This window comes from Colius striatus, unplaced genomic scaffold (assembly GCF_028858725.1).
Source record: "Colius striatus isolate bColStr4 unplaced genomic scaffold, bColStr4.1.hap1 scaffold_124, whole genome shotgun sequence".
NCBI lineage: Eukaryota > Metazoa > Chordata > Aves > Coliiformes > Coliidae > Colius > Colius striatus.
Genome location: NW_026908415.1, coordinates 1 through 21,059, shown reverse-complemented (window position 1 = coordinate 21,059; position 21,059 = coordinate 1). Strand labels below are relative to the sequence as shown.

The window sequence follows — 21,059 nt, the reverse complement described above, 5'->3', positions numbered from 1 at the left end:
ACAAAGGCTCAGCCTCCTCATCCTCATGCACTGCACAAGGACTCAACATCCCCTGTCCTAGTGCACTGCTCAGCCTCCCTCATCCTCATGCACTGCACAAGGGCTCAGCCTCCTCATCCTCATCCTCATCCTCATCCTCATCCTCATCCTCATGCACTGCACAAGGGCTCAGCCTCCTCATCCTCATCCTCATCCTCATCCTCATCCTCATCCTCATGCACTGCACAAGGGCTCAGACTCTCCTCATCCTTTTGCACTGCACAAGGGCTCAGCCTCCCCTGTCCTCATGCACTGCTCAGCCTCCTCATCCTCATGCACTGCACCAGGGCTCAGCCTCCCCTGTCCTGCACTGCTCAGCCTCCTCATCCTCATGCACTGCACCAGGGCTCAGCCTCCTCATCCTCATGCACTGCACCAGGGCTCAGCCTCCTCATCCTCATGCACTGCACCAGGGCTCAGCCCATCATCATCCTCATCCCCATCCTCATGCACTGCACCAGGTCTCACCCTCCTCATCCTCATGCACTGCACCAGGTCTCACCCTCCCCATCCTCATGCACTGCACCAGGTCTCACCCTCCTCATCCTCATGCACTGCACCAGGTCTCACCCTCCCCCACCCCTCCGCACCCCACCACCCCTCACCCCCTTCCCCCTCCCCTCTCCCCAGCCATGGACATCGGCGGCCTGGAGACGGTGGTCGCCAACTCCGCTTATGTGTCAGCCCGCGGGGGTCCGGGGGCTCCGAGCCGGGATCGGCGGCAGCGCCTGCGGCTGCCCCACATCAGCCAGTGCGAGGCGCTGCGAGCGCGCCTGGCCGGGGGAGGAGGAGGAGGAGGAGGAGGAAGGCAGGAGGAGGAGGAGGAGGACAGGTCGTTCGCGTGGCAGTGCGTGGAGCAGCCCATCGGGCAGCGGCTGTTCCGGAGGTTCCTGGCCCGGACCCCGGAGCTGGCGGCGGCTGCGGAGCTGTGGGATGAGCTGGATGCGCTGGGGCGCTGCGATGGAGCCGAGCGGGACGAGGCGGAGCGGAGGGTGCGGAGCCGCTTCATGGCCCCGGGAGCGGAGCAGCGCTGCGGGTTCCTCAGCGAGCAGGCGCGAGGTGGGAGGCGGGGTGCGAGGGGTGAGGGGTGGGGGGGGACTGGGGTGGTGGTGGTGGGCAATGGGGGGGGGCTGGTGGGCACTGGGGTGGTGATGGTGGGCACTGGGGTGGTGCTGGTGGGCACTGGGGTGGTGGTGCTAGTCACTGAGGTGGTGATGGTGGGAGCTGGGATGGTGCTGGTGGGCAATGGGGTGGTGCTGGTGGGGACTAGGGGGGGCTGATGGGCACTGGGATAGTGCTGGTGGGAACTGGAGGGTGCTGGTCGAAGCTGGAGTGGTGCTGGTGGGAGCTGGATGGTGCTGGAGGGAGCTGGAGTGATGCTGGTGGGAGCTGGAGTGGTGCTGGTGGGAGCTGGATGGTGCTGGAGTGGTGCTGGTGGGAGCTGGAGTGGTGCTGGTGGGAACTGGGAAACTGCTGGTGGGAACTGGAGTGGTGCTGGTGGGCACTGGGATGGTGCTGGTGGGCACTGGGATGGTGCTGGAGGGAGCTGGAGTGGTGCTGGAGGGAGCTGGATGGTGCTGGTGGACACTGGGAAGATGCTGGTGGGAACTGGGGTGGTGCTGGAGGGAGCTGGAGTGGTGCTGGTGGGCACTGGGATGGTGCTGGTGGGCACTGGGATGGTGCTGGTGGGAACTGGAGTGGTGCTGGTGGGAACTGGGAAACTGCTGGTGGGAACTGGAGTGGTGCTGGTGGGAACTGGGAAACTGCTGGTGGGAACTGGAGTGGTGCTGGTGGGAGCTGGGTGGTGCTGGTGGGAGCTGGGTGGTGCTGGAGGGAGCTGGAGTGGTGCTGGAGGGAGCTGGATGGTGCTGGTGGACACTGGGAAGATGCTGGTGGGAACTGGGGTGGTGCTGGAGGGAGCTGGAGTGGTGCTGGTGGGCACTGGGATGGTGCTGGTGGGAACTGGAGTGGTGCTGGTCGAAGCTGGAGTGGTGCTGGTGGAAGCTGGAGTGGTGCTGGTGGGCACTGGGATGGTGCTGGTGGGCACTGGGATGGTGATGGTGGGACCTGGATGGTGCTGGAGGGAGCTGGATGGTGCTGGTGGGCACTGGGATGGCGATGGTGGGGACTGGGATGGTGCTGGTGGGCACTGGATGGTGATGGTGGGGGACTGGGATGGTGCTGGTGGGCACTGGGATGGTGCTGGTGGGAACTGGGAAACTGCTGGTGGGAACTGGAGTGGTGCTGGTGGGAACTGGGAAACTGCTGGTGGGAACTGGAGTGGTGCTGGTGGGAACTGGGAAACTGCTGGTGGGAACTGGAGTGGTGCTGGTGGGAGCTGGGTGGTGCTGGAGGGAGCTGGAGTGGTGCTGGTGGGAGCTGGATGGTGCTGGTGGACACTGGGAAGATGCTGGTGGGAACTGGGGTGGTGCTGGAGGGAGCTGGAGTGGTGCTGGTGGGCACTGGGATGGTGCTGGTGGGCACTGGGACGGTGCTGGTGGGAACTGGAGTGGTGCTGGTGGGCACTGGGATGGTGCTGGTGGGCACTGGGATGGTGCTGGTGGGAACTGGAGTGGTGCTGGTCGAAGCTGGAGTGGTGCTGGTGGAAGCTGGAGTGGTGCTGGTGGGCACTGGGATGGTGATGGTGGGAGCTGGATGGTGCTGGAGGGAGCTGGATGGTGCTGGTGGGCACTGGGATGGTGCTGGTGGGCACTGGGAAGGTGCTGGTGGGAACTGGGGTGGTGATGGTGGGCAATGGGGGTGGGCTGGTGGGAGCTGGGAAGATGCAGGTGGTCACTGGGATGGTGATGGTGGGGACTGGGGTGGTGCTGGTGGGCAATGGGGTGATGATGGTGGGCAATGGGGGGGGCTGGTGGGGACTGGAGTGGTGCTGGTGATCACTGGGATAGTGGTGCTGGACACTGGGGTGGTGCTGGTGGTGACTGGAGTGGTGGTGGTGGGCACTTTGATGGTGCTGGTGGGAGCGGGGATGGTGCTGGTGGGAACTGGGAAACTGCTGGTGGGAACTGGAGTGGTGCTGGTGGGAACTGGGAAACTGCTGGTGGGAACTGGAGTGGTGCTGGTGGGAACTGGGAAACTGCTGGTGGGAACTGGAGTGGTGCTGGTGGGAGCTGGGTGGTGCTGGAGGGAGCTGGAGTGGTGCTGGAGGGAGCTGGATGGTGCTGGTGGACACTGGGAAGATGCTGGTGGGAACTGGGGTGGTGCTGGAGGGAACTGGAATGGTGCTGGTGGGCACTGGATGGTGCTGGTGGGAACTGGGAAACTGCTGGTGGGAACTGGAGTGGTGCTGGTGGGAACTGGGAAACTGCTGGTGGGAACTGGAGTGGTGCTGGTGGGAACTGGGAAACTGCTGGTGGGAACTGGAGTGGTGCTGGTGGGAGCTGGGTGGTGCTGGAGGGAGCTGGAGTGGTGCTGGTGGGAGCTGGATGGTGCTGGTGGACACTGGGAAGATGCTGGTGGGAACTGGGGTGGTGCTGGAGGGAACTGGAATGGTGCTGGTGGGCACTGGATGGTGCTGGTGGGAACTGGGAAACTGCTGGTGGGAACTGGAGTGGTGCTGGTGGGAACTGGGAAACTGCTGGTGGGAACTGGAGTGGTGCTGGTGGGAACTGGGAAACTGCTGGTGGGAACTGGAGTGGTGCTGGTGGGAGCTGGGTGGTGCTGGAGGGAGCTGGAGTGGTGCTGGTGGGAGCTGGATGGTGCTGGTGGACACTGGGAAGATGCTGGTGGGAACTGGGGTGGTGCTGGAGGGAGCTGGAGTGGTGCTGGTGGGCACTGGGATGGTGCTGGTGGGCACTGGGATGGTGCTGGTGGGAACTGGAGTGGTGCTGGTCGAAGCTGGAGTGGTGCTGGTGGAAGCTGGAGTGGTGCTGGTGGGCACTGGGATGGTGATGGTGGGAGCTGGATGGTGCTGGAGGGAGCTGGATGGTGCTGGTGGGCACTGGGATGGTGCTGGTGGGCACTGGGAAGGTGCTGGTGGGAACTGGGGTGGTGATGGTGGGCAATGGGGGTGGGCTGGTGGGAGCTGGGAAGATGCAGGTGGTCACTGGGATGGTGATGGTGGGGACTGGGGTGGTGCTGGTGGGCAATGGGGTGATGATGGTGGGCAATGGGGGGGGCTGGTGGGGACTGGAGTGGTGCTGGTGATCACTGGGATAGTGGTGCTGGACACTGGGGTGGTGCTGGTGGTGACTGGAGTGGTGGTGGTGGGCACTTTGATGGTGCTGGTGGGAGCGGGGATGGTGCTGGTGGGCACTGGGATGGTGCTGGTGGGCACTGGGATGGTGCTGGTGGGAACTGGAGTGGTGCTGGTGGGAGCTGGATGGTGCTGGAGGGAGCTGGATGGTGCTGGTGGGAACTGGGATGGTGCTGGTGGTGACTGGAGTGGTGGTGGTGGGCACTGGGGTGGTGATGGTGGGGACTAGGGGGGGCTGGTGGGCACTGGGGTGGTGCTGGTGGGAGCTGGATGGTGCTGGAGGGAGCTGGATGGTGCTGGTGGGAACTGGGATGGTGCTGGTGGTGACTGGAGTGGTGGTGGTGGGCACTGGGGTGGTGATGGTGGGGACTAGGGGGGGCTGGTGGGCACTGGGGTGGTGCTGGTGGGGACTGGGATAGTGCTGGTGGGGACTGGAGTGGTGCTGGTAGTCACTGGGATGGTGACAATGCCCTTGTTGGCAGCCACAGCAGCTCTTACAGTGGCCACAAAGCCCTTGTTGGTAGCCACACCACCCCCACCAGTAGCCACAACGCCCCTGTTGGTAGCCACAGCGCTCCCACTGATGACTATGACAGTGCTGGTGGCCATGACACCTCCACCAGTAGCCACAATGCCCCTGTTGGTAGCCACAGGGCTCCCACTGGTGTCCCTGACCCCCTTACAGTAGCCACAATGCCCCTGTTGGTAGCCACACCATCCTCACCAGTAGCCACAACGCCCCTGTTGGTAGCCACACCACCCTCACCAGTAGCCACAACGCCCCTGTTGGTAGCCACAGCAGCTCCTACAGTGGCCACAATGCCCCTGTTGGCAGCCACAGGGCTCCCACTGGTGTCCCTGACCCCTCTCCAGTAGCCACAACGCCCCTGTTGGTAGCCACACCAAGCTCATCAGTGGCCACAACGCCCCTGTTGGTAGCCACAGGGCTCCCACCGATGTCCCTGACCCCTCTCCAGTAGCCACACCACCCTCATCAGTAGCCACAACGCCCCTATTGGTAACCAAACCACTCCCACTGGTGTCCCTGACCCCCCTTACAGTAGCCACAACGCCCCTGTTGGTAGCCACACCACTGCCAATGATGGCCATGACACCCCCTCCAGTGGCCACAACGCCCCTGTTGGTAGCCAAACCACTCCCACTTGTGTCCCTCACCCCTCTCCAGTAGCCACAACACCCCTGTTGGTAGCCAAACTGCTCCCTCTGATGTCCCTGACCCCTCTCCAGTAGCCACAACACCCCTGTTGGCAACCACACCACCCCCACCAGTAGCCACAACGCCCCTGTTGGTAGCCACACCGCTCCCACTAGTGTCCCTGACCCCTTTCCAGTAGCCACAACGCCCCTGTTGGTAGCCAAACTGCTCCCTCTGATGTCCCTGACCCCTCTCCAGTGGCCACAACGCCCCTGTTGGTAGCCACAGGGCTCCCACTGGTGTCCCTGACCCCCTTACAGTAGCCACAACACCCCTGTTGGTAGCCACACCACCCTCATCAGTGGCCACAACGCCCCTGTTGGCAGCCACAGGGCTCCCACTGTTGCCCCTGACCCCCCTCCAGTAGCCACAACACCCCTGTTGGTAGCCAAACTGCTCCCTCTGATGTCCCTGACCCCCCTCCAGTGGCCACAACCCCCCTTTCAGTGGCCACAATGCCCCTGTTGGTAGCCAAACCCCCCTCCAGTGGCCACAACACCCCTGTTGGTAGCCACACCACCCTCACCAGTAGCCACAACGCCTCTGTTGGTAGCCACAGGGCTCCCACTGGTGTCCCTGACCCCCTTACAGTGGCCACAACCCCCCTGTTGGTAGCCACAGGGCTCCCACTGGTGTCCCTGACCCCTCTCCAGTGGCCACAACACCCCTGTTGGCAACCACACCAACTCTTCCAGTAGCCACAGTGCCCCTGTTGGTAGCCACAGGGCTCCCACTGGTGTCCCTGACCCCTCTCCAGTAGCCACAACACCCCTGTTGGTAGCCACAGGGCTCCCACTGGTGTCCCTGACCCCTCTCCAGTGGCCACAACACCCCTGTTGGCAACCACACCAGCTCTTCCAGTGGCCACAATGCCCCTGTTGGTAGCCACACCACCCTCACCAGTGGCCACAACGCCCCTGTTGGTAGCCACAGGGCTCCCATTGGTGTCCCTGATCCCACTTACAGTGGCCACAACGCCCCTGTTGGTAGCCACAGCAGCTCCTACAGTGGCCACAACGCCCCTGTTGGTAGCCACACCACTCTCACCAGTAGCCACAACGCCCCTGTTGGTAGCCACAGCAGCTCCTACAGTGGCCACAACGCCCCTGTTGGCAGCCACAGGGCTCCCACTGGTGTCCCTGACCCCTCTCCAGTAGCCACAACACCCCTGTTGGTAGCCACAGGGCTCCCACTGGTGTCCCTGACCCCTCTCCAGTGGCCACAACGCCCCTGTTGGCAACCACACCAGCTCTTCCAGTGGCCACAACGCCCCTGTTGGTAGCCACAGGGCTCTCACCGGTGTCCCTGACCCCTCTGCAGTGGCCACAACACCCCTGTTGGTAGCCACACCACTCCCATGGGTATCCCTGACCCCCCTCCAGTAGCCACAGCGCTCCCACCGATGTCCCTCACCCCTCTCCAGTAGCCACAACGCCCCTGTTGGTAGCCAAACTGCTCCCTCTGATGTCCCTGACCCCCCTCCAGTGGCCACAACCCCCCTTTCAGTGGCCACAATGCCCCTGTTGGTAGCCAAACCCCCCTCCAGTGGCCACAACACCCCTGTTGGCAACCACACCACCCTCACCAGTAGCCACAACGCCTCTGTTGGTAGCCACAGGGCTCCCACTGGTGTCCCTGACCCCTCTCCAGTGGCCACAACGCCCCTGTTGGTAGCCACACCGCTCCCACTGGTGACTATGACAGTGCTGGCGGCCATGACACCCCCTCCAGTAGCCACAATGCCCCTGTTGGTAGCCACACCACCCCCACCAGTAGCCACAACGCCCTTGTTGGCAGCCACAGGGCTCCCACTGATGTCCCTGACCCCCCTCCAGTGGCCACAATGCCCCTGTTGGTAGCCACACCACTCCCATGGGTGTCCCTGACCCCCTTACGGTGGCCACAACACCCCTGTTGGTAGCCACACCACTCCCACTGGTGTCCCTCACCCCTCACCAGTAGCCACAACGCCCCTGATGGTAGCCACAGGGCTCCCACTGATGTCCCTGACCCCTCTCCAGTGGCCACAACCCCCCTGTTGGTAGCCACAGGGCTCCCACTGGTGTCCCTGACCCCTCTCCAGTGGCCACAACGCCCCTGTTGGCAGCCACAGGGCTCCCACTGGTGTCCCTGACCCCCTTACAGTAGCCACAACACCCCTGTTGGCAGCCACACCACCCCCACCAGTAGCCACAACGCCCTTGTTGGCAGCCACAGGGCTCCCACTGATGTCCCTGACCCCCCTCCAGTAGCCACAACGCCCCTGTTGGTAGCCAAATTGCTCCCTCTGATGTCCCTGACCCCTCTCCAGTGGCCACAACACCCCTGTTGGCAACCACACCAGCTCTTCCAGTGGCCACAATGCCCCTGTTGGTAGCCACACCACCCTCACCAGTGGCCACAACGCCCCTGTTGGTAGCCACAGGGCACCCTCACCAGTGGCCACAACGCCCCTGTTGGTAGCCACAGGGCACCCTCACCAGTGGCCACAACGCCCCTGTTGGCAACCACACCAGCTCTTCCAGTGGCCACAACGCCCCTGTTGGTAGCCACAGGGCTCTCACCGGTGTCCCTGACCCCCCTCCAGTGGCCACAACCCCCCTTTCAGTGGCCACAATGCCCCTGTTGGTAGCCAAACCCCCCTCCAGTGGCCACAACACCCCTGTTGGCAACCACACCACCCTCACCAGTAGCCACAACGCCTCTGTTGGTAGCCACAGGGCTCCCACTGGTGTCCCTGACCCCTTTCCAGTAGCCACAACGCCCCTGTTGGTAGCCAAATTGCTCCCTCTGATGTCCCTGACCCCTCTCCAGTGGCCACAACGCCCCTGTTGGTAGCCACAGGGCTCCCACTGGTGTCCCTGACCCCCTTACAGTAGCCACAACACCCCTGTTGGTAGCCACACCACCCTCATCAGTGGCCACAACGCCCCTGTTGGCAGCCACAGGGCTCCCACTGTTGCCCCTGACCCCTCTCCAGTAGCCACAACACCCCTGTTGGTAGCCAAACTGCTCCCTCTGATGTCCCTGACCCCTCTCCAGTGGCCACAACCCCCCTGTTGGTAGCCACAGGGCTCCCACTGGTGTCCCTGACCCCTCTCCAGTGGCCACAACACCCCTGTTGGCAACCACACCAGCTCTTCCAGTGGCCACAATGCCCCTGTTGGTAGCCACACCACCCTCACCAGTGGCCACAACGCCCCTGTTGGCAACCACACCAGCTCTTCCAGTGGCCACAACGCCCCTGTTGGTAGCCACAGGGCTCTCACCGGTGTCCCTGACCCCTCTGCAGTGGCCACAACACCCCTGTTGGTAGCCACACCACTCCCATGGGTATCCCTGACCCCCCTCCAGTAGCCACAGCGCTCCCACCGATGTCCCTCACCCCTCTCCAGTAGCCACAACGCCCCTGTTGGTAGCCAAACTGCTCCCTCTGATGTCCCTGACCCCCCTCCAGTGGCCACAACCCCCCTTTCAGTGGCCACAATGCCCCTGTTGGTAGCCAAACCCCCCTCCAGTGGCCACAACACCCCTGTTGGCAACCACACCACCCCCACCAGTAGCCACAACGCCCTTGTTGGTAGCCACACCACCCCCACTAGTAGCCACAACGCCCCTGTTGGTAGCCAAACCCCCCTCCAGTGGCCACAACACCCCTGTTGGCAGCCACACCACCCCCACCAGTAGCCACAACGCCCTTGTTGGTAGCCACACCACCCCCACTAGTAGCCACAACGCCCCTGTTGGTAGCCACAAGGCTCCCATGGGTGTCCCTGACCCCTCTGCAGTTGCCACAACTCCCCTGTTGGTAGCCACAGGGCTCCCACTGGTGTCCCTGACCCCTCTCCAGTGGCCACAACACCCCTGTTGGCAACCACACCAGCTCTTGCAGTGGCCACAACACCCCTGTTGGTAGCCACAGGGCTCCCACTGGTGTCCCTGACCCCTCTCCAGTGGCCACAACGCCCCTGTTGGCAACCACACCAGCTCTTCCAGTAGCCACAACGCCCCTGTTGGTAGCCAAATTGCTCCCTCTGATGTCCCTGACCCCTCTCCAGTGGCCACAACGCCCCTGTTGGTAGCCACAGGGCTCCCACTGGTGTCCCTGACCCCTCTCCAGTGGCCACAACGCCCCTGTTGGTAGCCACAGGGCTCCCTTACCCGTGTGCCCTTGCAGGCGACTTCTCCCTGGCACGTGCCGAGCTGCTGGGCCACCTGGAGGCCGTGGCGTGGGGCCCGTACCGAGCGGCGCCGGAGTTCGGGCGCTTGGCGCAGTTCAAGTGGCTGGAGCGGCAGCCCGTGGGCGCCGAGGCCTCCGTGGGCTCGTGCCTGTGGGGCCAGCCAGGACACCCTGCAGTGGCCACAGAGCCTCGGGGCCAGCCAGGACACCCTGCAGTGGCCACAGAGCCCTTGTTGGGAGCCACAGGGCTCCCACTGGTGGCTATGACACCCTTTTACAGTGGCCACAATGACCTTGTTGATAGCCACAGCAGCTCTTACAGTGGCCACAACGCCCCTGTTGGTAGCCACACCACTCCCACTGGTGTCCCTGACCCCCCTCCAGTAGCCACAACACCCCTGTTGGCAGCCACAGGGCTCCCACTGGTGTCCCTGACCCCCTTACAGTAGCCACAACACCCCTGTTGGCAGCCACAGGGCTCTCACCGATGTCCCTGACCCCTCTCCAGTAGCCACAACGCCCCTGTTGGTAGCCAAACTGCTCCCACTGATGTCCCTGACCCCCCTTACAGTGGCCACAGCGCCCCTGTTGGCAGCCACACCACTCCCACTGGTGTCCCTGACCCCCTTACAGTAGCCACAACACCCCTGTTGGTAGCCACACCACCCTCATCAGTGGCCACAACGCCCCTGTTGCTAGCCACAGGGCTCCCACTGTTGCCCCTGACCCCCCTCCAGTAGCCACAACACCCCTGTTGGTAGCCAAATTGCTCCCTCTGATGTCCCTGACCCCCCTCCAGTAGCCACAACGCCCCTGTTGGTAGCCACAGGGCTCTCACCGGTGTCCCTGACCCCTCTCCAGTGGCCACAACGCCCCTGTTGGCAACCACACCAGCTCTTCCAGTGGCCACAACGCCCCTGTTGGTATCCACACCACTCCCACTGGTGTCCCTCACCCCTCTCCAGTAGCCACAACGCCCCTGTTGGTAGCCACAGGGCTCCCTTACCCGTGTGCCCTTGCAGATGACTTCTCCCTGGCGCGTGCCGAGCTGCTGGGCCACCTGGAGGCCGTGGCGTGGGGCCCGTACCGCTCGGCGCCGGAGTTCGGGCGCTTCGCGCAGTTCAAGTGGCTGGAGCGGCAGCCCGTGGGCGCCGAGGCCTTCGCCGAGCTGCGGGTGCTGGGCCGCGGCGGCTTCGGCGAGGTGTGCGCGTGCCAGCGCCGCGCCACCGGCATGCTCTACGCCAACAAGCGCCTCAACAAGAAGCGCCTCAAGAAGAGACAGGGCTACGAGGTGAGGGGGCTGCTGGGGGGGTGGAGGGGGCCTCAGGTGTCCATCTGTCCCCATGGCTGTCCATCTGTCCCATCAGGTGTCCCTCTGTCCCATCAGATCTCCATCTGTCCCCATATCTGTCCATCTGTCCCATCAGGTGTTCCTCTGTCCCCATGTCTGTCCCTCTGTCCCTCAGATGTCCCTCTGTCCCCACATCTGTCCATCTGTCCCATCAGGTGTTCCTCTGTCCCCATATCTGTCCCTCTGTCCCCATATCTGTCCCTTTGTCCCATCAGGTGTCCATCTGTCCCCATATCTGTCCCTCTGTCCCATCAGACGTCCCTCTGTCCCCATATCTGTCCATCTGTCCCATCAGATGTCCCTCTGTCCCTATATCTGTCCATCTGTCCCCACATCTGTCCCTCTGTCCTCATGTCTGTCCCTCTGTCCTCATATCTGTCCCTCTGTCCCATCAGGTGTTCCTCTGTCCCATCATCTGTCCCTCTGTCCCCATATCTGTCCCTCTGTCCCATCAGGTGTCCCTCTGTCCCCATATCTGTCCATCTGTCCCATCAGGTGTCCCTCTGTCCCATCAGGTGTCCCTCTGTCCCCATATCTGTCCCTCTGTCCCATCAGATGTCCCTCTGTCCTCATATCTGTCCATCTGTCCCCATATCTGTCCCTCAGTCCCATCAGATGTCCCTCTGTCCTCATATCTGTCCCTCTGTCCCATCAGGTGTCCCTCTGTCCCATCAGGTGTCCCTCTGTCCCCATATCTGTCCCTCTGTCCCATCAGATGTCCCTCTGTCCTCATATCTGTCCATCTGTCCCCATATCTGTCCCTCTGTCCCATCAGGTGTCCCTCTGTCCCCATATCTGTCCATCTGTCCCCATATCTGTCCCTCAGTCCCATCAGATGTCCCTCTGTCCTCATATCTGTCCATCTGTCCCCATATCTGTCCCTCTGTCCCATCAGGTGTCCATCTGTCCCCATATCTGTCCCTCTGTCCCATCAGATGTCCCTCTGTCCTCATATCTGTCCATCTGTCCCCATATCTGTCCCTCTGTCCCATCAGGTGTCCATCTGTCCCCATATCTGTCCCTCTGTCCCATCAGATGTCCCTCTGTCCTCATATCTGTCCATCTGTCCCCATATCTGTCCCTCTGTCCCATCAGGTGTCCATCTGTCCCCATATCTGTCCCTCTGTCCCATCAGGTGTCCATCTGTCCCCATATCTGTCCCTCAGTCCCATCAGATGTCCCTCTGTCCTCATATCTGTCCATCTGTCCCCATATCTGTCCCTCAGTCCCATCAGGTGTCCCTCTGTCCCATCAGGTGTCCCTCTGTCCCCATATCTGTCCCTCTGTCCCATCAGATGTCCCTCTGTCCTCATATCTGTCCATCTGTCCCCATATCTGTCCCTCTGTCCTCATATCTGTCCCTCTGTCCCATCAGGTGTCCCTCTGTCCCATCAGGTGTCCCTCTGTCCCCATATCTGTCCCTCTGTCCCATCAGATGTCCCTCTGTCCTCATATCTGTCCATCTGTCCCCATATCTGTCCCTCTGTCCCATCAGGTGTCCCTCTGTCCCCATATCTGTCCATCTGTCCCCATATCTGTCCCTCAGTCCCATCAGATGTCCCTCTGTCCTCATATCTGTCCATCTGTCCCCATATCTGTCCCTCTGTCCCATCAGGTGTCCATCTGTCCCCATATCTGTCCCTCTGTCCCATCAGATGTCCCTCTGTCCTCATATCTGTCCATCTGTCCCCATATCTGTCCCTCTGTCCCATCAGATGTCCCTCTGTCCTCATATCTGTCCATCTGTCCCCATATCTGTCCCTCAGTCCCATCAGATGTCCCTCTGTCCCTATATCTGTCCATCTGTCCCCACATCTGTCCCTCTGTCCTCATGTCTGTCCCTCTGTCCTAATGTCTGTCCATCTGTCCCATCAGGTGTCCCTCTGTCCCCATATCTGTCCATCTGTCCCCATGTCTGTCCCTCTGTCCCCATATCTGTCCCTCTGTCCTCATATCTGTCCATCTGTACCCTCAGATGTCCCTCTGTCCCATCAGGTGTCCCTCTGTCCCCACATCTGTCCCTCTGTCCCATCAGCTGTCCCTCTGTCCCCATGTCTGTCCCTCTGTCCCCATGTCTGTCCGTCTGTCCTCACATCTGTCCCTCTGTCCCATCAGCTGTCCCTCTGTCCCCATGTCTGTCCCTCTGTCCCCATATCTGTCCCTCTGTCCCCATGTCTGTCCGTCTGTCCTCACATCTGTCCCTCTGTCCCATCAGCTGTCCCTCTGTCCCCATGTCTGTCCCTCTGTCCCATCAGGTGTCCCTCTGTCCCCATGTCTGTCCCTCTGTCCCCATATCTGTCCCTCTGTCCTCAAATCACCCCCTTTGTCCTCCTGTCTGTCCCCATATCTGTCCCTCTGTCCCCACATCTGTCCGTCTGTCCCTCAGCCGTCCCTCTGTCCCCACGTCTGTCTGTCTGTCCCTCAGCCATCCCTCTGTCCCCATATCTGTCCATCTGTCCCCACATCTGTCCCTCTGTCCCCATATCTGTCCCTCTATCCCCACATCCGTCCCTCTGTCCCCATGTCTGTCCCTCTGTCCCTCAGCCGTCCCTCTGTCCCCATATCTGTCCATCTGTCCCCACATCTGTCCCTCTGTCCCATCAGCTGTCCCTCTGTCCCCACATCTGTCCCTCTGTCCCTCAACCGTCCCTCTGTCCCCACATCTGTCCCTCTGTCCCCATGTCTGTCCCTCTGTCCCTCAGCCGTCCCTCTGTCCCCATGTCTGTCCCTCTGTCCCCACATCTGTCCCTCTGTCCCTCAACCGTCCCTCTGTCCCCACATCTGTCCCTCTGTCCCCATGTCTGTCCCTCTGTCCCTCAGCCGTCCCTCTGTCCCCACATCTGTCCCTCTGTCCCCACATCTGTCCCTCTGTCCCCATGTCTGTCCCTCTGTCCCCACATCTGTCCCTCTGTCCCCACATCTGTCCCTCTGTCCCCATGTCTGTCCCTCTGTCCCTCAACCGTCCCTCTGTCCCCACATCTGTCCCTCTGTCCCCATGTCTGTCCATCTGTCCCCATATCTGTCTCTCTGTCCCCATGTCTGTCCCTCTGTCCCCATGTCTGTCCCTCTGTCCCCACGTCTGTCCCTCTGTCCCTATATCTGTCCCTCTGTCCCCATGTCTGTCCCTCTGTCCCCATGTCTGTCCCTCTGTCCCATCAGCTGTCCCTCTGTCCCCATATCTGTCCCTCTGTCCCTATATCTGTCCCTCTGTCCCCACATCTGTCCCTCTGTCCCTCAGCCGTCCCTCTGTCCCCATGTCTGTCCCTCTGTCCCATCAGCTGTCCCTCTGTCCCCACATCTGTCCCTCTGTCCCCATATCTGTCCCTCTGTCCCTCAACCGTCCCTCTGTCCCCACATCTGTCCCTCTGTCCCCACGTCTGTCCCTCTGTCCCCATATCTGTCCATCTGTCCCCATATCTGTCCCTCTGTCCCCACGTCTGTCCCTCTGTCCCCATATCTGTCCATCTGTCCCCATATCTGTCCCTCTGTCCCTATATCTGTCCCTCTGTCCCCATATCTGTCCCTCTGACCTCAAATCAGTCCCTTTGTCCTCCTGTCTGTCTGTTCAGTCATCCCTCTGTCCCCATGTCTGTCCCTCTGTCCCATCAGGTGTCCCCCTGTCCCATCAGGTGTTCCTCTGTCCCCATGTCTGTCCCTCTGTCCCCATATCTGTCCCTCTGTCCCCTCAGCCATCCCTCTGTCCCCATGGCTGTCCATCTGTCCCATCAGGTGTCCCTCTGTCCCATCAGACGTCCCTCTGTCCCCATGTCTGTCCCTCTGTCCCCTCAGCCGTCCCTCTGTCCCCACGTCTGTCCCTCTGTCCCCATATCTGTCCCTCTGTCCCCATGTCCGTCCCTCTGTCCCCATATCTGTCCCTCTGTCCCCATGTCCGTCCCTCTGTCCCCATATCTGTCCGTCTGTCCCTATATCTGTCCCTCTGTCCCCACGTCTGTCCCTCTGTCCCTCAGCCGTCCCTCTGTCCCCATGTCTGTCCCTCTGTCCCCATGTCTGTCCCTCTGTCCCCTCAGCCGTCCCTCTGTCCCCACGTCTGTCCCTCTGTCCCCATGTCTGTCCCTCTGTCCCCATATCTGTCCCTCTGTCCCCATGTCCGTCCCTCTGTCCCCATATCTGTCCGTCTGTCCCTATATCTGTCCCTCTGTCCCCACGTCTGTCCCTCTGTCCCTCAGCCGTCCCTCTGTCCCCATGTCTGTCCCTCTGTCCCCATATCTGTCCCTCTGTCCCCATGTCCGTCCCTCTGTCCCCATGTCCGTCCCTCTGTCCCCATGTCTGTCCCTCTGTCCCCATATCTGTCCATCTGTCCCTATATCTGTCCCTCTGTCCCCATGTCTGTCCCTCTGTCCCTCAGCCGTCCCTCTGTCCCCATGTCTGTCCCTCTGTCCCCATGTCCGTCCCTCTGTCCCCACGTCTGTCCGTCTGTCCCTCAGCCGTCCCTCTGTCCCCTCATCCCCTTTCCCCTCTTTCCCCGTTTTTACCCTCATTCCCCGCCGCGTGCCGCCCGCAGCCGCTTTGGGGTCAGACGCCGCCTCTCCGTGGGCAGGGGTGGGGGCTGTTTTGGGGGCAGAAGCGCGGGTTTCGGGTGCGAGCGGCCCGTGGCGTGCGCAGGCCGCCCTGGTGGAGAAGCGGATCCTGGCGCGGGTGCACAGCCCGTTCATCGTGGCGCTGGCCTGCGCCTTCCAGACCAAGAGCGACCTCTGCCTCGTCATGACCATCATGAACGGCGGCGACCTGCGGTGAGGGGAAAAGGGGGGGTGGGGGTGGGGGGTTTGGGGCGAGATGAGGGGAAAATGGGGTTTGGGGGGGGGGGCTGAAGGGAAAATGGGGGATCTGGGAGGGGGTTCTGAGGGGAAAATGGTGGGGTTGGGGGGGGAGATGAGGGGAAAAATGGGGGTTTGGGGGAGTTCTGAGGGGAAAATGGGGTTGGGGGGAGATCTGAGGGGAAAAATGGGGGATCTGGGAGGGGGTTCTGAGGGGAAAATGGGGGTTTGGGGGAGTTCTGAGGGGAAAATGGGGGTTTGGGGGGGAGCTGAGGGGAAAATGGTGGGGTTGTGGGAGAGCTGAGGGGAAAAGGGGGGTTGGGGTAGATCTGAGGAGAAAATGGGGGTTTGGGGGAGATCTGAGGGTAAAAATGGAGGTTTGGGGGGGGCTGAGGGGAAAATGGGGGATCTGGGGGGAGTTCTGAGGGGAAAAAGGGGTTTGGTGGACTTTTGAGGGAAAAAAGAGGGTTTGGGGGAGTTCTGAGGGGAAAAATGGGGGTTTGGGGGAGTTCTGAGGGGAAAAAGGGGGTTTGGGGGAGTTCTGAGGGGAAAAATGGGGGTTTGGGGGGGGCTGAGGGGAAAAAGGGGGTTTGGGGGAGTTCTGAGGGGAAAAAGGGGGTTTGGGGGGGGTTCTGAGGGGAAAAACGGGTTGGGGGAGTTCTGAGGGGAAAAATGGGGGTTTGGGGGAGTTCTGAGGGGAAAAAGGGGGTTTGGGGGGGTTCTGAGGGGAAAAAGGGGGTTTGGGGGAGTTCTGAGGGGAAAAATGGGGGTTTGGGGGAGTTCTGAGGGGAAAAATGGGGGATCTGGGGGGGGTTTCTGAGGGAAAAAAAGGGGTTTGGGGGGGAGCTGAGGGGAAAAAGGGGGTTTGGGGGAGTTCTGAGGGGAAAAAGGGGGTTTGGGGGGGTTCTGAGGGGAAAAACGGGTTTGGGGGAGTTCTGAGGGGAAAAATGGGGGTTTGGGGGAGTTCTGAGGGGAAAAAGGGGGTTTGGGGGGGTTCTGAGGGGAAAAAGGGGGTTTGGGGGAGTTCTGAGGGGAAAAATGGGGGTTTGGGGGAGTTCTGAGGGGAAAAATGGGGGATCTGGGGGGGGTTTCTGAGGGAAAAAAGGGGTTTGGGGGGGAGCTGAGGGGAAAATGGTGGAGTTGTGGGAGTTCTGGGGGGAAACGGGGTTTGGGAGTTCTGAGGGGAAAAAAAGGGAATTTGGTGGAATTTTGAGGGGAAAAGGGGGTTTTCATGGACTTCTGAGGGAAAAAGAGGGGATTTGGGGGAGAGCTGAGGGGAAAAAGGGGGGTTTGGGGGAGTTCTGAGGGGAAAAATGGGGGTTTGGGGGAGTTCTGAGGGGAAAATGGGGGGTTTGGGGGAGTTCTGAGGGGAAAAGGGCGTTGGGGGAGTTCTGAGGGGGAAAAGGGCGTTGGGGGGGGAGCTGAGGGGAAAAATGGGGGTTTGGGGGGAGTTCTGAGGGGAAAATGGGGGTTCGGGGGAGTCCTGGGGGGAAAATGTGGGATCTGGGAGGGGTTCTGAGGGGAAAAAATGGGGGATTTGGGGGAGTTCTGAGGGGAAAATGGGGGTTTGGGGGAGGGGAAAAGGGGGTTTGGAGGGGTTCTGAGGGGAAAAAGGGGGGGGTCTGGGGGGGGGGGTTCTGAGGGAAAAAATGGGGGATCTGGGGGGGGGTTCTGAGGGAAAAAAGGGGTTTGGGGGAGAGCTGAGGGGAAAAATGGAGGTTTTGGGGAGAGATGAGGGGGAAAATGGGGGATCTGGGGGGGGTTCTGAGGGGAAAAAGGGGTTTGGGGGGGGCTGAGGAGAAAAATGGGGGTTTGGGGGAGTTCTGAGGGGAAAAAGGGGCTTTGGGGGGGAGCTGAGTTGAAAATGGGGGGGTTGGGGGAGAGATGAGGGGAAAATGGTGGAGTTGTGGGAGTTCTGGGGGGAAACGGGGTTTGGGGAGTTCTGAGGGGGAAAAAAGGGGATTTGGTGGAATTTTGAGGGGAAAAGGGGGTTTTCATGGACTTCTGAGGGAAAAAGAGGGGATTTGGGGAGAGCTGAGGGGAAAAAGGGGGTTTGAGGGAGTTCTGGGGGGGGAAAAGGGGGGGTTGGGGGAGTTCTGAGAGAAAAATGGGGTTTTTGGTGGAGATCTGAGGTTAAAAAGGGGGGTCTGGGGGAGTTCTGAGGGAAAAAAGGGGTTTGGGGGAATTCTGAGGGGAAAAATGGGGGGTTTGGGGGAGTTCTGAGGGGAAAACGGGGGAGTTTGGGGGGGGGCTGAGGGGAAAAAGGGGCTTTGGGGGAGTTCTGAGGGGAAAAAGGGGATTTAGGGGAAAAAAGTGGGTTTGAAGAGTTCTGAGGGGAAAAGGGGGTTTGGGGGGGAGCTGAAGGGAAAATGGGGGTTTGGGGGAGAGATGAGGGGGAAATGGGGGATCTGGGGAGTTCTGAGGGGGAAAAAAGGGGATTTGGTGGAATTTTGAGGGGAAAAGGGGGTTTGGGGAGAGTTCAGGGGGAAAAATAGGATTTTGGTGGAGTCTGAGGTTAAAAAGGGGGGTCTGGGGGGGTTCTGAGGGGAAAAGGGGTTTGGGGGAATTCTGAGGGGAAAACGGGGATTTGGGGGTGTTCTGAGGGGGAAAAGGTGGATTTGAGGAGTTCAGAGGGGAAAGAGGGGGTTTGGGGGAGTTCTGAGGGGAAAATGGGGTTTGGGGAGTTCTGGGGGGAAAATGGGGGGTTTGGGGGAGAGCTGAGGGGAAAAGGGGGGTTTGGTGGACTTTTGAGGGAAAAAAGTGGGTTTGGGGGAGTTCTGAGGGGAAAAAGGGGGTTTGGGGGAGAGCTGAGGTTAAAAAGGGGGATCTGGGGCCGTTCTGAGGGAAAAAGTGGGGTTTGGGTGAGATCTGAGGAGAAAAGGGGGTTTGGGGGAGTTCTGAGGGGGAAAATAGGGGTTTGGTGGACTTTTGAGGGAAAAAAGTGGGATTTAGGTGGGTTTCTAAGGGAAAAAGTGATATTTTGGTGGGTTTCTGAGGGAAAAAGTGGGGTTTGGTGGACTTTTGAGGGAAAAAAGTGGGGTTTTAGGTGTGTTTCTGAGGAAAAGGTGATATTTTGGTGGGTTTCTGAGGGAAAAAATGGGGTTTGGTGGACTTTTAAGGGAAAAAGTGGGTTTTAGGTGGGTTTCTAAGGGAAAAAGTGATATTTTGGTGGGTTTCTGAGGGAAAAAGTGGGTTTGGTGGACTTTTGAGGGAAAAAAGTGGGTTTTGGGTGGGTTTCTGGGGAGAAAAGTGGGGTTTTGGCAGACTCTTGAGAGGAAAAAGTGGGTTTTGGTGGAGTTCTGAGGGGAAAAGTGGGGTTCTGGGTGGGTTTCTAAGGGAAAAGGTGATATGTTGGTGGGTTTCTGAGGGAAAAAAGTGGGTTTTAGGTGTGTTTCTGAGGAGAAAAGTGGAGTTTGGTGGACTTTTGAGGGAAAAAAGTGGGTTTTAGGTGAGTTTCTAAGGGAAAAAGTGGGGTATTTTGGTGGGTTTTTGAGGGAAAAAGTGGGTTTTAGGTGGGTTTCTAAGGGAAAAAGTGATATTTTGGTGGGTTTCTGAGGGAAAAGTGGGGTTTGGTGGAGTTTTGAGGGAAAAAGTGGTTTTTAGGTGGGTTTCTGAGGAGAAAAGTGGGGTTTTGGCAGACTTTTAAGGGAAAAAAGTGGGTTTTGGTGGAGTTCTGAGAGAAAAAGTGTGTTTTAGGAGGGTTTTTAAGGGAAATAGTGATATTTTGGTGTGTTTCTGAGGGAAAAAGTGGGTTTGATGGACTTTTGAGGGAAAACAGTGAGTTTTAGGTGGAGTTTTGAGGAGAAAAGTGGGGTTTTGGCAGACTCTTGAGAGGAAAAAGTGGGTTTTGGTGGAGTTTTAAGGGAAAAAAGTGGGTTTTAGGTGGGTTTCTGAGGAGAAAAGTGGGGTTTTGGCAGACTTTTAAGGGAAAAAAGTGGGTTTTGGTGGAGTTCTGAGAGAAAAAGTGTGTTTTAGGAGGGTTTTTAAGGGAAAAAGTGATATTTTGGTGGGTTTCTGAGGGAAAAAAGAGGGTTTGGTGGACTTTTGAGGGGAAAAGTGTTTTTTAGGTGGGTTTCTGAGGAGAAAGTGGGGTATTTTGGTGTGTTTCTGAGGGAAAAAATGGGGTTTGATGGACTTTTGAGGGAAAACAGTGAGTTTTAGGTGGAGTTTTGAGGAGAAAAGTGGGATTTTGGCAGACTCTTGAGAGGAAAAAGTGGGTTTTAGATGGGCTTCTGAGGAGAAAAGTGGGGTTTGGTGGACTTTTAAGGGAAAAAAAGTGGGTTTTAGGTGGGTTTCTGAGGAGAAAAGTGGGTTATGGCAGACTTTTAAGGGAAAAAAGTGGGTTTTAGGTGGGTTTCTGAGGAGAAAAGTGGGGTTATGGCAGACTTTTAAGGGAAAAAGTGGGTTTTAGGTGGTTTCTGAGGGAAAAAGTGGGGTTTGGTGGAGTTTTGAGGGAAAAAAGTGGGTTTTAGGTGTGTTTCTGAGGGAAAAAGTGGGGTTTGGTGGAGTTTTGAGGAAAAAAGTGGGTTTTAGGTGTGTTTCTGAGGGAAAAAGTGTGGTTTGGTGGAGTTTTGAGGGAAAAAAGTGGGTTTTAGGTGGGTTTCTGAGGAGAAAAGTGGGGTTATGGCAGACTTTTAAGGGAAAAAAGTGGGTTTTAGGTGGTTTCTGAGGGAAAAAGTGGGGTTTGGTGGAGTTTTGAGGGAAAAAAGTGGGTTTTAGGTGTGTTTCTGAGGGAAAAAGTGTGGTTTGGTGAGTTTTGAGGGAAAAAAGTGGGTTTTTAGGTGTGTTTCTGAGGGAAAAAGTGTGGTTTGGTGGAGTTTTGAGGGAAAAAAGTGGGTTTTAGGTGGGTTTCTGAGGGAAGCAGCGGGGTCCTTGGGCTGGCAGGTACCACATCTACAACGTGGACGAGCAGAACCCCGGCTTCCCCGAGCCCAGGGCTGTGTTCTACACGGCACAGATCCTGCTGGGCCTGGAGCACCTGCACCAGCACCGCATCGTCTACCGAGACCTCAAGCCCGAGAACGTCCTGCTGGACGACGCTGGTGACGCTGGGAGGGCTCCTGGGGGGTCTTACTGGTGATACTGGTGGGATACTGGTGATACTGGTGCAGCCAGGGCACTGGGAGGGCTCCTGGGGAGGTGTTACTGGTGGTTACTGGTGATACTGGTGCAGCCAGGGCACTGGGAGGGCTCCTGGGGAGGTGTTACTGGTGGTTACTGGTGATACTGGTGCAGCCAGGGCACTGGGAGGGCTCCTGGGGAGGTGTTACTGGCGGTTACTA

The 21,059-nt window shown here is 59.4% G+C and overlaps 1 protein-coding gene across 1 annotated transcript; it reads left to right on the top strand.

The window, feature by feature from the left end:
- Positions 1-671: 671 nt before the first annotated feature.
- On the top strand, positions 672-20,819 carry LOC133629076 (rhodopsin kinase GRK1-like; the record flags this gene model as incomplete). Its single annotated transcript, XM_062019712.1, has 4 exons — positions 672-1,098; positions 10,647-10,942; positions 15,626-15,753; positions 20,662-20,819. Coding segments are annotated over exons 1-4 (1,009 nt in total), but the record flags the coding sequence as incomplete, so codon positions are not given.
- Between the last annotated feature and the right edge of the window lie 240 nt (positions 20,820-21,059).